Genomic DNA, 14,138 nt, shown 5'->3' with positions numbered 1-14,138 from the left:
CCAACAAGTCATGAAATGCCTTTATATCTTAACTTTTTTACTGTGGTAGAAATTAACAATGCAATAACTATTTTCAGCAGATGGTGAGTCCTGTAGGCGATATCAGTGTTACAACATGTTACAGGCAAATTGCACAGGGCTTATCTTACTTTTGTGGCTTTTGATTTTCTTTGCAGTGTCGGGACTGTGGGTTAGTGATTCTGGATTCCCATAAAGAAAAAAAACGGTGTGACAGTAGACCATGCCAAATGGTTCAAAAAGAAAAGCTTTGATGGGGCGTCCTGGTGGTGGAGACACAAGACAATGTGACTGTGACGTTTGGCCAGTTTAATTCCAGCTGTGGACCTTTGTTAAATGTCGTACTCCTCTCTCCTCATTTCCTGCTGGTCTCTATGCTGTCTCTACAGCTGTCCAATAAAGACAATAAATGTCATTGTTGACATTGTTGTCAAGGTTTCCTAGTATGGGACATACACTGTGAAACAAATAAATAAGTAGTGTAAAAGAGTAGTGCTGCAAAGAAAGAACGAAAGAAAGAAAGAAAGAAAGAAAGAAAGAAAGAAAGAAAGAAAGAAAGAAAGAAAGAAAGAAAGAAAGAAAGAGATATGATAAGATAAGATATAAGACTTTATTGTCCCCAAAGGGAAATTTGTTTTGGACTCTGTCCGTTCCGCAGCTTTATAAAGACAACCCAAAATACAGGAAATAAGCATCTCTCAGCACAAAAAGAAAAATGGAATAAAAATACAATCACAGAAATAAATAAATAAATGATATGTGTACCAAATTTACAAATAAATAGCTTATGTGTTTTACAGTAGGTTGAAATAGTCAAGTCAAGCCAATTTATTGAGCATGCTGTGTGTAAAAACAATAAATGATGACCAAAGTGCTTTACGGAGACCTTCAAATTAGGATTAGAACAATTCATGTAACTCATAAAATAAAAGCAACCCATAAATTATGAGTAGGCAATAAAACAAAATAACTGACATCTTTGTGACATGAAGGACAATGAGTGTAAAAATGTGCCTGTATACTTTCAGAATATAACTTATCAGAGGAAATCTTTGTACTGATGATGTTTTGTTCTCTGGCTCATCTCCAAACAACTTTGATAGGCTTACAATTAGATAATTTGCACATGCGGAGCACTCCGGTTGTGAATGGGTGCATTGCCGCAAGTCCCTCCTTTTCCGGTTCCACGGACGAACCAATCAGCGGCGCCGGTGTGCATCGATGGGACGTCACGTCAGCTGCCGTCGTGTCGGGATTGGAATGTTACCGACTAACAATCGGAACAACTGAGCACTCGGTAACTGGACACTAAGATCAAGGAATCCCGTTTTTTGAACATTGTCCTAGCTGTTTACCCGGTCTGAGGTTAGCGTGTGTTTGCTTCGTGTCGACCGGATAACTTCGCCTGCTGCGCGGCTCCCCGCCGATGAGGTTTTTTGTTTTATATCAGCGCGTTTGAGGGTATGTGGCGAGGTTGTAATAAATAAGAAGAGAAATGCAGGGATTCGTCAGGTTACAGTTGTACCGCTGAGCGGCCCCGGCGCTACGACGCTTCCCCCGGGTTTTTGATTCTCTTCATACGGGACCATGGAGTGATAAAAGAGGGGGAATAGGACGAAATCAGCCGGAGGCATTTGCTTTCAAGCGCGGCGGCCACACCGATGGGGTTTTGCACTCCCTGGTCAATGTGTCACCGAGTTTAACATCCAAACCCCAGAAAGGTACACCCATACCTTTCCGTCTGGGAGAGCCTCTGGGACCCCCTGCCTCTGTTTATCCGCTGAAGAGAGTTCCCAGACGGCTGTCGGTTCCTTTTCCGTTTGAATTGCCCTGTACCTACAGGCAGCCTGGATGAGGCTGAGAAGACGCGCCGGGGAAGAGAGTCGCTGCATGTGATTGTGTCCGAGGGTCCGCTGGCCAGCACTGAGCTTTTTGGGCACCTCAGCCCCGCTGTAGGCGCTGTGCGATATGGTGAAACTCTACAGAAGAGGGAGAACGGGACAATACTTTTAAAATCGCCCACATGCACTGGATCAATTGCTGGATTTGGGAACCGATTAAGCAGAAGGAGGGTTGGGGATCCTTGGAGGCTGCCGGAGGATGGAGCGGTGTAGCCGGGGTTGGTGAGAGCCTAACTTCGGGCCACTTTACATTTCTTATTCCTAAACAATTCGCCCCTGTTCCCAGGACACATGCAGGCCAAAAAACGCTACCTGATCCTGCTCTCCGCCGGTGCATGTCTAGTGCTTCTCTTCTACCTCGGTGGGGTTCAACTTCCAGCGGCGAGCAGGAGCCGGCATGACCGCAGCCGACATGGGTACCGACCCGACCAGCCTTGGCCTCACTTCTCGGACCCTTTACATCTTTTCCTGCCCTGGGACCAGACGGACACCGAGGAGTACAACCTGCACATTTCTCCGAGGCAGAAGAGGGACGTCAACACGAGTGTTTACAAAGGCAAACGGTGCCGCATGGATTCATGCTTTGATTTCTCTCTGTGTCAGAAGAACGGATTCAAAGTGTATGTTTACCCGCAGCAGAAGGGGGAGAAGATCTCAGAGAGTTATCAGAACATTTTATCGAGCATTGAGGGGTCAAGGTTTTACACCTCAGACCCCGGACAGGCGTGTCTGTTCGTCCTGAGTTTGGACACTCTGGACCGAGACCAACTGTCCCCGCAATACGTCCACAACCTGAAGACCAAGGTCCAGAACCTGCCTCTGTGGAACGACGGCAGGAACCACCTTATTTTTAACTTGTACTCGGGAACGTGGCCGGACTATACGGAAGACTTGGGCTTTGACATCGGTCAGGCCATGTTGGCCAAAGCCAGTATCAGCACCGAGAACGCCAGGCCCAACTTCGACGTGTCCATCCCCCTCTTCTCCAAGGACCACCCGAGGACCGGCGGAGAGAGGGGGTACCTCAAGTACAACTCCATCCCGCCTTTTAGAAAATACATGCTGGTGTTCAAGGGGAAGCGCTACCTGACAGGTATCGGCTCGGACACCAGGAATGCCTTGCATCACGTCCACAACGCAGAGGATGTGGTGCTGCTCACCACCTGCAAGCATGGCAAGGACTGGCAGAAGCACAAGGACGCACGCTGTGACAAGGACAACGCAGAGTATGACAAGTAAGTTACAGTTACGGAAGTGGTTATTGGGGGGAAAAGTTGTGTCCGTCAATGTCCTCAAACTTTTCTCCCTCAGAGATCCGTGTGTATAAAGCTGTCACCCTCATCCAAACTAGAATGATCTGGCTCAAAGTGTGTGTGTGTGTGTGTGTGTGTGTGGGTGGGTGTGTGTGTGTGGGTGTGTGTGGAGCCATTCACGTGTGACCTTCCTAACTGAAAATAGGTATTAACCAGTAACAATGAATATACATTGAACTCCCCCTTTTAAAATCTAGACTTATGAATAACACTGAGAACTGATTACCAATGACCGCGAGCCTGATAAGGATCCCCAGCTACACGCCATAGTTAACCAAGCTTTTTTTTTTTATGTCCCGCTACATGACTGGTTTTTACCCTCCATGCTCCCTTTCAAGCATGAAAGCTCTCCAGCCAGTCTATTAGCTCCCTGGACACCTCTCTCCCCCTCTCCCCCCCTCCTTCCAGATGAAGCAATTCACCCCCTCCACCACCTTCCAGCTCCACTCCATGGGAACACTACAGCCTTTTACCAGGATATGCAGTGACACGTTTTGATTTGCACCCTGTACTTAGTGCAAATTAAGTGAAAGTTGACTGTGAGAGCTTTTGCTCTGAAATTAGTTTCACTGTTCTGGTGACCTTGTGATGACAAAATGTTGCATCCCCTTTCAAATGCTGTTGTGTTTATGGACGCTGTAGCGTGTAACAAGGTTGGTTGGAAGACAACGTGATTTATTGCAAATAAATTAGTCGTAATGGGTTAATTATCACCTTCATTTCCAGCAGTTTCAGCAGCAGCTTTCCCACTTGGCCTCCAGGGATAGTTGATTACATCTAATTTTGGAGGTCTCCATTTTGTCAAGGTGGTAATGAAGGATTCCACCCCTTGAGATCAACAGCTGCACTTGAATGCTTGGTATGTTTTAATGTAGAAGGTGGTGTTATCTGCTGTTTACATTGCTAGATTACGTAGTGAACTCCGCAGTCAGGTTCATTTCTCCGTGAGTGACATCGGTTTGATCTGCATCCATCAACCTGTGGCTCCCGTGCCTTTTGTGAAGCCTGGATAAACTCAGGCATGTAATCGCAGCACTTGTCGACATTATTGCTCGTCTGTACACACGGCATGTCGAGGTTTAGAGGAAGGTCGGATGGGGAACAAATGTAAAATTAACCTACGCATGTTTCCATTTAATCAATTAGAAACAAAGAGAATAGAGCTGTGGGGGTAGACAAGATCATTTTTTTAAGACAACATGTGTCGGGCTGAGGTGAATCTCCTTCAACTAAAAATGAACTCACAAACCTCCTCACAGAAAAACGGATGATGACAAAAAGTGAGCTCCAGCTAAACTTAACAAGCATGCACTTGTCTATCCATTCGGCATCCTTTTTCCCTCTCTAACACACTCCTTCTCTCACTCGCTGTCTCTCCTGGATGCCTCGGGCTCGGTGTCACCTGGAAAGATATGTCATCCGTTATCTGACATTCCAGTCGCCTCTGGACAGCCCTGTTTTGCTCCGCTCCCGGCTCTGTTCCCCAATGGATCTGGCCTTGTTTTCCCAGAGGTACCCCCGTCTTGGGAACATCTCAGTACCATCATCAGCTGATTGACACAGCTGATCTCAGCGAGTTCAGGGTACCCATAGCTTTCACTGTCCACTCTTTCCACTGTAACGTGTTGAACGGTTGATTTATTTTGATCGATACCGCTGCCTGTTAGTCACGTTGTTTCCAGCCAACCAATCTAATTAAATTTTTATGCATCAATTTTACAGTATTTAGCAGTTGGCTTTCGCTTGTTAAACTTGTGAATCCTTTTACACTTCTTATGAACCATTTGTAGTTGTGTTCTTGTGTTTTAGAATTGATTTAGCTAGTTTTAACCTGATTAGCTAGCTAGCCGTCTTTGGCATCTGGCAACATTAGTGAAACTCATCAATCTAAAGCATTATTTCCTGTTGTGATTTAGCAGCCTTTAGTTTTAATCAAACTGATGCCTTTTCATTTTAATCAAATTGAAATCCCTTTGGGTGCCAGCCCCTGCTTTACAAAAACCCTGACGTAGCTCTAAGGTAAATGGATCTATATGTAGCCGGCCGGTTTTAGTGCTCCATTTCCACAGGCTGAGGGCGGACAGGCGGTGCATGCGGGATGCTGTGGTGCAGACTCAGGAATGCACACACGTGTCAGAGCAGCTGTTAGCGGTTGAGGAGGGAGCACTGGCAAGGAAGGCCGGCTAGCAACACAGTATATATACATACCTGGATGCTCTTTGAATGTAGTCATACACATAACTCTATACAAAAAAGAAGGGATGCGGTACACTCCGACCTTATCTGCTCAGTTGTTTGTTTAGTGCCAGTGTTTGGATGCATTATATTTCAAACACACCTATACATAAACACATTCATACTCACAGATGATACGGCTGGTACTGCAGAGCTACGCCACAACCAGGCTCATCTTTGCCTCATGACCTTTGACCCTATTACCTTCCAGAGGAATGCTGCTCTTTAAAGGAATGCAGCATCAGGAGGGCAGACTGGGAGCCGGTATATACTGTGGGTATTTGAACTAGCTCCCACCCACAAACCATACACACACACACACACAAATGCACCGTGCTCCGCACAGTTATTCAATTGATTTTCTTAGCTGCAATAGCTTTCAACTGGAGTTACTGTGGTCCACTTGCATGGCCAAGCACTGATGAAAGGGCCCATTCACCACTACATTATCCACTGAGGTTTCAGTATGCTGACAATGATCCTGGAAGAGAACAGTGAAAGGCTAGTAAAGGCTTGATAATTGAAATTTTTTACGTTAAAGCGGGACTTTGCTGTAACGCCATGCCTTGTGGTAACTATACCTTCTTTCCTGGCATACTCCTTACTACATTTTAGAGCTTCAATATAGCAATATCAACTGGCTCAATATCCGATCGTGAGAGGCTGTGGCACTTTTTGGTGTCGGTTGAAAAAACTTTTTAAAGTGTTAGTTGTTCTTTTTTTAGTGGTGCCCTTTACGTTTAATTCAATGTTCAATTTGTTCAGTAAAAGAATGTTAGAAATGATTTTCCTTTTGATTGTTTCAAAATCAACAAGTAATTTGTTGTGTTTTTAGAAGAATACTGAAAGCAGCAGAAATGCAGAACGGAGTGTACTTTATATCAGTATATCGTAATTGTGATATTCAACAACGATATCGCAGATCATATATTTTCCCCGTTTTGTGCAGCCCTACTAAATAATGTGATTTTGTTTTTTTAACTTTGTAATTTCATTCTTGGAAAATAAAGTTCTCATTTCTATTTAATAGGAAGTCATATTTTGGGCTTGTTACTTCCGGTTTCAGTGATGAATCACACAGCATTTACTGCATGTAATTGTGTCACCTAAAGGAGAACAAACTGTCATTCTGATTTGCCGACACTTCTACATTTTTTTTCTCTCTATAAAATGGAATACTCATTTCATAAATGGAGCTCAACATCCAACCCAGAATGTAAGTACTGTAAATTCCACTGGCAAGCAGATTATCCTGCAAAAATCAAAAGTGCATCTAACTGCATGAGACAATTGCTTAAAGCGCATCATTATTGCTATTGAGTGTTCCATTAAAGTCTGGCTGGACATATTCCTTTTGCTCTTTGTTAAGCCTTTCTCTGGCTAACAGCTGCGTCATCATCCCTCATTTAATACTTAACCAGCTTTGTTGGCTCCTATTGACTTTGTACTTTAGCTACTTCACTGGCAGCTGCCGCTCAAGGTCACCTGGGGAACTTGAAAACGGAAAGAGAGTGTAAACGCAATGAAGTGAAGTAGTGGGAGAGATTTAGAGAATAAGGAAGTCAAGAGGAAAATACAGAAAATGTGTCTGTGTCGCCTGAAAGTGTATGTGGAAGGAGGAAAAGAAGAGCGAGTGGGTATGAGATTGAATGATAATAGTGTGCGTAGTGTATGTCGGAGTGTGCCGCGTGAGTTGGGATGAAAGAAGTGGAGAGTCCAGAAAATGGACTGTATTGGGATTTTTCCCATTAGGAGTCAATGACAGTGACATCAACGAAGCGCTGCCAGCATTCTCATTTTCACAACCGTCTCATCAGCACAAATTTTCCCACTTGAGAAAATCCTCTCAAAGCGCGAGTGACTGAGAGGGAGGGAAGGCCGGCCTCCAGTCCTCCTTTTTTTTTTTTTTCTAATTGCATTTCGTGTATTACCTTCCCTCCCTTTGCTTTGGTTCTTTTACTTTTCTCTTCCTTCTCCTATGATTTGGCTCTGATGGCTCCCCGCCACATTTCCCATTTTCCTTTTAATGACGACACTGCGGTTGACACAATGCCACAGAATGAGAGTCGGTAGCTGATCTGGGCCGAGTGGAGAAAAAACCCTGCAACACTTCCTCTCTGCCTTATCTCAGTCAAACACTATTAGGCGTTGGAAACCCAGCATTCACCTGAATGCCAGCGTGGCCTGATAATGGACTCCTGTTGGAGATTTGGAGAGTGCCGAGCGAGTAGCAAACACAGTCGTGTTGCCACCTCGCTGTTGAGCAGGAGAGGGTGTCACGCTCCCTGGGTTGCCATTGTTTGTTTTTCTCTAGGCAGATTAATAAATCATGAATATTTCATGTCTTCTATCTCTAAGATAAAGTACCAAGGTTGTGATGAAGAATGTTAATGATGTGGAGGATAATAAGTTTGAATGCGGTGCAGCTTAATTAGGTCTCTTTGATATTTGGGTGTCTGTGTGTGTGTTAGAGACAGATTTAAGCCGGTAACTACATAAAACCTCTGTTTGTTATTTTATCTTATCAGGCCATCTATTCATCCCCTCTGACTTTCATTATCTCTGTCTTTCTCTCTTCTCATTTAAACAGTCTTGTTTGTGTATTTCAGTTGTTCAGCCTCATTCAGTATTATCTGGGGCAAATCACTGTGTCACTTGTAGAAAAGTCAACATGGCTACATCAGAGTATGACTCGGCTCCCGTCTGCCACCGTGTCTGTTTCTTTCATTGCTAGTACTTACTCAGTAAGTCGTAGTTTCTGGTGAGAAACTTAACTTACAAGTGCTTAACTTTGGGATATTGCTGAAACTCCTCTCTTTTTAGGACTGCAACTAACAACAATACTGTCTTTTTAGGTCTTTATATGTCAATCATTTGTCCAGAAATAGTAAAAAGAAATGGCCGTCATGAGTTTCAAGAGGCCAAGGTCATGTCTGTAGATGGCTGTCCAGAACCACTCTATCAAGGGAAGAACAGCAATATTTCATATTTAAGAAGCTAGAACCACAAAAGGTTTGACAATTTTTACTTGATAAATGACTATAGACAAGTTTCAATCATTTTTAAGTATTTCTGCTGTCATCATACTTATCTTGTTGCACCACTGTTTTTTTATACGCTTGCTGTATCTAAGTGTAGAGGCTTCTCTCAGCGGTTTATTAGTGGGCTCTATTTCTGACTATACTAATCTGGAGGGCTCCAACTAATGATTATTTTCATCGTTGAGTAGTGTATCAATTATGTTCTCAATTAATTGTTCCACAGAATAATTTGCAAAACAAATGCCCATCGGTTCTCAGAGCCCAGGTTGGCATCTTCTTCAAATGTTTTGTTTTGTCTTTATCTTTCCAAAATGCAAACATATTCAGTTTTACTGATACGGAAAACTTACAAAACCAGACAATATACACATCTCAGATGCTGCCAAGAGCAAACTTTGGACTTTTTTTTTCTCTCGAAAAATTACTTGATTAACGATTGTCAGAACTGTCAATATATTTTCTGGGAATCAACTACTCCATAAATGTAATTTTTAATTTAGCTTGACTCGTCTCAGACGCTTTCGCAATTGTATGCCAATTTTGTGTTGCTACTTTTTTCCATCCATGTGAGTTTTGTCTGTGTGTGGTTGCTCATCCATCCATGTCTTTCTTTGTGTGTGTGTGTGTGTGTGTGTGTGTGTGTGTGTGTGTGTGTGTGTGTGTGTGTGTGTGTGTGTGTGTGTGTGTGTGTGTGTGTGTGTGTGTGTGCGTGTGCGCGTGCGTGCGCGCAGGATGACTGGGGTCACAACCTCGCTGTCTGTCCCCTTGCTGAGTGACGAAGGCAACCCACTAACCCACATTCATTGAGGGATTACTGGCAAAGCCCTGGCCTCAGAGGTGGTGGCGGCATTGGGGGGGGCAAGAGAAGTAAAGAACTGGGGGGTGGACATGAACTCTGCTCACGAATCGTATCGGATGCTTATAACCACCCTGCACCCCCTCCCAGTCCAGCTGTCGGCTAGTTGGTGTAGAGAGATTGATCAGCTGGGAGGGTTCCCCCAAAATGAAAATCGATGAGAGTATTAGCCCAGCAGTGGGCCGGCCCTAGGAAACATTTCATCTATTAAAGCTGCCCGCTTCCACCCTGGAAACAAAACTGTCCCCAAAGCTGGTTGTGCTCGCAGTATTTAGGATGTATGAATAACAAGGCATCAAAACTCCTTCATTTCCCAGAACTGTCAGGACTATTTCAGAGGAATTAATTAATATGAGACAGAGGCACCGTAGTAATCTTGCCGTTACCCATGATGCTCACTTCCATCCTAAACTAGTGCTGATATGGTACTGTAAAAAGTTTGCAGGCAGACAGGTAAGTGAGTAGCTGCACAGTTCTGTGGAAGACTGACACTGCAGAACAGAGAGAACAAGGGAGCAAGAGAGAGAAGCTGATTGAGTCCTTGTGAACTCAATAAACCAGACAGGTATGTGACTGGCTGAGGCGAAAAAAGTGATGATCAGGAAGACTTGGGATCGGCTTCTCATTAAATTCTCTGCTGAAGAGGAATGAAGGGAAGACATGTCTGCTGTATGCAGGTTTGGCGAGCACGATGAGTTCTGACATCTGTCTCTTTTTTTTCTTCTTTTTTTTTTTTAAAGCAGAGAGCCCATATTTGCTTTCTCTGTGTGGCAGGGGGCATGCTGAGACAGGGGGCAACGCTGCTCTGAGCGCACATTCCCAACTCCATCATTCCAGCATTCCCACGTTCAGCTGCTGCAGTGTTTTGCCTTCAGCCTCCTGGTTTTGGTTGTTGTTTTTTAAAGCGATGAGTATCCAACATTAACTGAGTCAGTCTGAGAACCAACACATGTTTGTCTTCTGTCTCTGTCACTGTGTTAAAAACCCTTACATTCTAATAGCAAACAAGCAGAGCTGCTGCTAAATGGTGTTTTAATGCGATGCTAAGGCTGAAGAAGTTGAGGAAAAGTTCTGAGTTTCCTGTCTAATATTGTGATTTAAAGGATTACCTTTAAAGCTGCTCTGATCAATGTTTATATATTTGATCATGGATAAATTGACTTCATGTAACGTGAAAGATTGTTCGCAACTCACTGCTCTCATCTCAGCCGTGTTCAGCAAAAAAGGCAACCAACTAGTTTTAACAGCTTGCTGTAGTGGCCAACAAAAATAATACTTATCAGGGATGCTGTAAACTCCAGGGGTCTCATTTATAAAAACTGACTTAAAGTGTACGAACTCTCAAAAGCCGATAATGGTGAACGCCAAAAAAACTAAGATTTATAAAACCGTGCGTACGCACATCCGTAAGCAATGTTCAATGTATCTATTGAAAGCTGATAATTATGTTAATGACCCTGTTAGGTGTTCTTTTGTGACGCTGAATCATGACGACTGGCGTAGAAAATCCCAAAAATCCTCACAGACACTCGGGAATTGCTGCAAATTGAATTATATTCAATTTGGCCTGTTCTTGCACAGTGTAGTTCAACCTGACTACACAGGCATTAAAGCACTCAGGGACGTGTTTGGACCGGGATGGCACGGTTCCGGCGTGTTGCTCTCTCTACTGGACCCAATTCAGTCCATAGATCCAAGAGCGCAGCTTTAGGGATTTAAATTGTCATATTAGCCAGTCATCATCATAGTCCCTGAAGTCTCTTTCTCTCCTGATTCTTCCATTTGGGGTTAGTCCTCCTGCAGGGCCAGCACTGCCATCATGCAGCATTACGGGACACTGCAGTAATTGTGTCTACAACCATTTGTGATTGTTAACACCTTGTAAAAACAGTATATCCCCCACCCAGAGATACAATTTGAAGACAAAAGTGTGAAAGGCACATATGCACAGACATATAGTTATTTACACTGTGTTCTGCCGTTATCTATAATGCTAGAATATTTGATGCTATCATGTATTCCATGGAGTTGGGCCATCTCCTCCTCCTGCGCTCCGTAGCGGACAATGTGACGATGAGACAACGCCAATTAATTATTAAGAACAAAGTTTGATTTAAGATTTGAGTTGGATTTCACACGGTGTTTATGGAACAATTATCACTCGGTACAAGTGCAAATAACCCTGCTGGATTTATCTTCATGATAACGTGGATGATATATAGAGGGAAAAAAACGTGTGTGAGGCATCAATACTTGAATGCACAATCCTCTTTTTTTCTCAAAATGGGCAATTTTCAGCATGTAACGTTGCGGTTGTTCCGATCTAATGGTTAAATGTATATTCGCCAATTGCCGTTGTCTTCAAAAGTTGAGTGTGAACAAATTCTCATTTGCAACAACGACCTGTCACATTCACACAGTTCCACATTCACACCTGGAAGCTGCCCAGTACAACCACAGCCTGATCTGCTGGCCACTGAGCAGCTCCGCTCGATCGGTTGGGGTTTAGGGCCTTGCTCAAGGGCATCTCAGGGGTGGTAATGAGGGAAGGACAAGCGCTGCTCTTTCACTTACCCCACTCAGATTTTATCCTGACAGTCTGGGGATTGAACCGGCAACCTCCCGGTCACACTCTTGCTTCATTAACTTTTAGGCCACCACTGCCCCAACTTTTAAGTAATCGTAGTTTGTCTTCTTTAAAAAAAATCACGGATGAAATGTTCAGCTTTATGCAAGGCTCCAGTTTCTGATTTACCAACATTATTTGCTCATATGGCCAGTCAAGTGAATACGGTTTTCACTGTGAGTGAATTAGACTGTACTTACGTATATGGCTGTTTTCTTTTCGCCACTGAACTGTTAAGAGCAGTTTGTGTGTTAGAGCATGAGAGGTCAGGGTCTGTATGTGTGTGGAAAGAGGAAGTGGGGGGGTTGCCACAGGTCTCACTGCTCCCAGGGATTTGTCCCTCTTCCTAACAGACTCTGCGGCCCCCAGGCTGTGGAGCACCTGACCAGAGTTGTCTCATCAATGAGGGGCAGTGGGCAGAAACTCAGGCTTATATCTGATATAGACCCTGACCCACTCAGAGTAAACACAGACAAAAAACACACACAGGACTCATAGTTAGGCATGATTCAAATAATAAAGCTACACAGACTCATTTGAGCACATTCCAGCAGTAATGTCAGCAGTTGTTGCAGACCTCTTCTCCTGGGAGCTCCTTGACTCCCTCGGGGCGTTGCAGCAGCTCCTCTGGGGAAAGGTGGGAGGTGGGGTTAGTAGCCAGTTTTTATGGTAGCTTTTATGGGCCTAAGAGGCCGTAGAGCAACCACCTAAAGCCGGCACATCAATGAGACGTCTGATCGTTGACGTCGGCTAGCACGCTGGCCTCCCAACTTCACTTCTATCACAGAAGCGAAAACAAACGCTCAGCCCCTCTGCTGGTATTCATATTCAAATAGTAATTGGCAAAAGGGGGACATCTGAGTAACGGTAAAGAGGAGGAGGTGGGGGAGTGTGGGAGTTGAAGAGGGCAATAGCTTAAAAAAGCATTATGTCACAGAAGAATGTGTGCATGGCTCAATGTTTAAGGGGCCAAGGCTTTGAGGAGAGAAAGAGGGTTTTGTTGGAGCAGATCTGGCAGCCTGGCAGGCTGATGGAAGGGCTCTTTTCCCTGTCTGGTTCATCATGCTTTATGGCTCAGTTTGACTTCCACTCATGGGGTGTAAAAGTTGGGCCTGCCCCCAGGCGCTCCAAAGGGGTCCCATTGTGCTAAAGTTTGCTCTCTTTCCAGAGGGAATGCTTGTGCCTTGTTGACATCACAGCCTCCCCATATGCTCCCCTTTTACTCCTTCGTGTTTCACCCCTCTCTATCAACCCGGACCCTCCTACTGCTGTGGCCCCTCTTCCTCGTGCCCCCTATTTCCTTTAGCTTTTGATGCTGGGGCGACGACAGGCAACAATGGAAGCTCTCACAGCTCCAGCCACAGACAACCATGCCCTGTTTTGGCAGATTCCACGGCACTTCACGGATCAGCAGCTAAGCCAAATCTAACTGTGGAGGAGGAGGAGGAGAGGAGACGGTTACAAGGGAGGAAGGCATCTGGTCTCACCAAGGAGAGTGTCAGTATGCCCAGATTGTGGGTGCATGATTGACCAGGGAGAGGAAAGAAAAACTCATTTTGGTTTAGTTTATTTTTTCCCCGTTTCCTTGACAGTATTTGGTAATATTCATGAACTTGATGGGGCCTCCTATTCAGATAAAGTAGAAGAAGTGCAAGCATGCTTTTGCGAGGCAATGTAAGACAAAGTGCAGCTGCTGGTGGTAATGCTGGATATTTCAAATTAACGCCCACTCTCCTTTTCTTCAATTTCTTCCTGCTTTTTATCCTCCTGGCTGTTCCGAACTCACAATTTCTCCTTTCTGCAGTCAAATATTCTGTCTCTCACTCCCACAGCCTAAAAAACCCACGTACACAACAATTTAATTTATGGAAGGTGTCCAGAAAAAAAGCTTGCCAGCATTACTTCTCGTGACCCTGGCCTTCTGTACAATCTTATTATGTCATGATGGAAACATTTTAGGACTAAGACATTTCTTGTGGTATGAGTCATTTCCACAGAGATCCTGCAGCTTGATAACATTTTTCCACAGCACAACCAGTTAGTGTCAGATATACGTATATATTCTTGTAAGCAGATACAGTTGTGGTCAAAAGTGTACATACACTTGTAGAAAATCACAATGTTATGGCTGTCTTGAGTCTTCAATAA

At 44.3% G+C, this 14,138-nt stretch overlaps 1 protein-coding gene across 1 annotated transcript in view; it reads left to right on the top strand.

Moving 5' to 3' along the window:
* Nucleotides 1–1,240: 1,240 nt before the first annotated feature.
* The window catches only part of ext1b (exostosin glycosyltransferase 1b), a 118,091-nt gene continuing 105,193 nt past the window's right edge, over nt 1,241–14,138 (top strand). The window contains exon 1 of the mRNA XM_034891474.1: nt 1,241–3,154. Within this exon, the coding sequence (XP_034747365.1) occupies nt 2,211–3,154 (944 nt within the window). The 5' untranslated portion in view covers nt 1,241–2,210. The remainder of the gene's footprint in view (nt 3,155–14,138) is intronic.

The sequence above is a fragment of the Etheostoma cragini genome, chromosome 14, assembly GCF_013103735.1.
Source record: "Etheostoma cragini isolate CJK2018 chromosome 14, CSU_Ecrag_1.0, whole genome shotgun sequence".
In the NCBI taxonomy this organism is placed as follows: domain Eukaryota; kingdom Metazoa; phylum Chordata; class Actinopteri; order Perciformes; family Percidae; genus Etheostoma; species Etheostoma cragini.
This window is presented reverse-complemented; position numbering and strand designations above follow the sequence as displayed.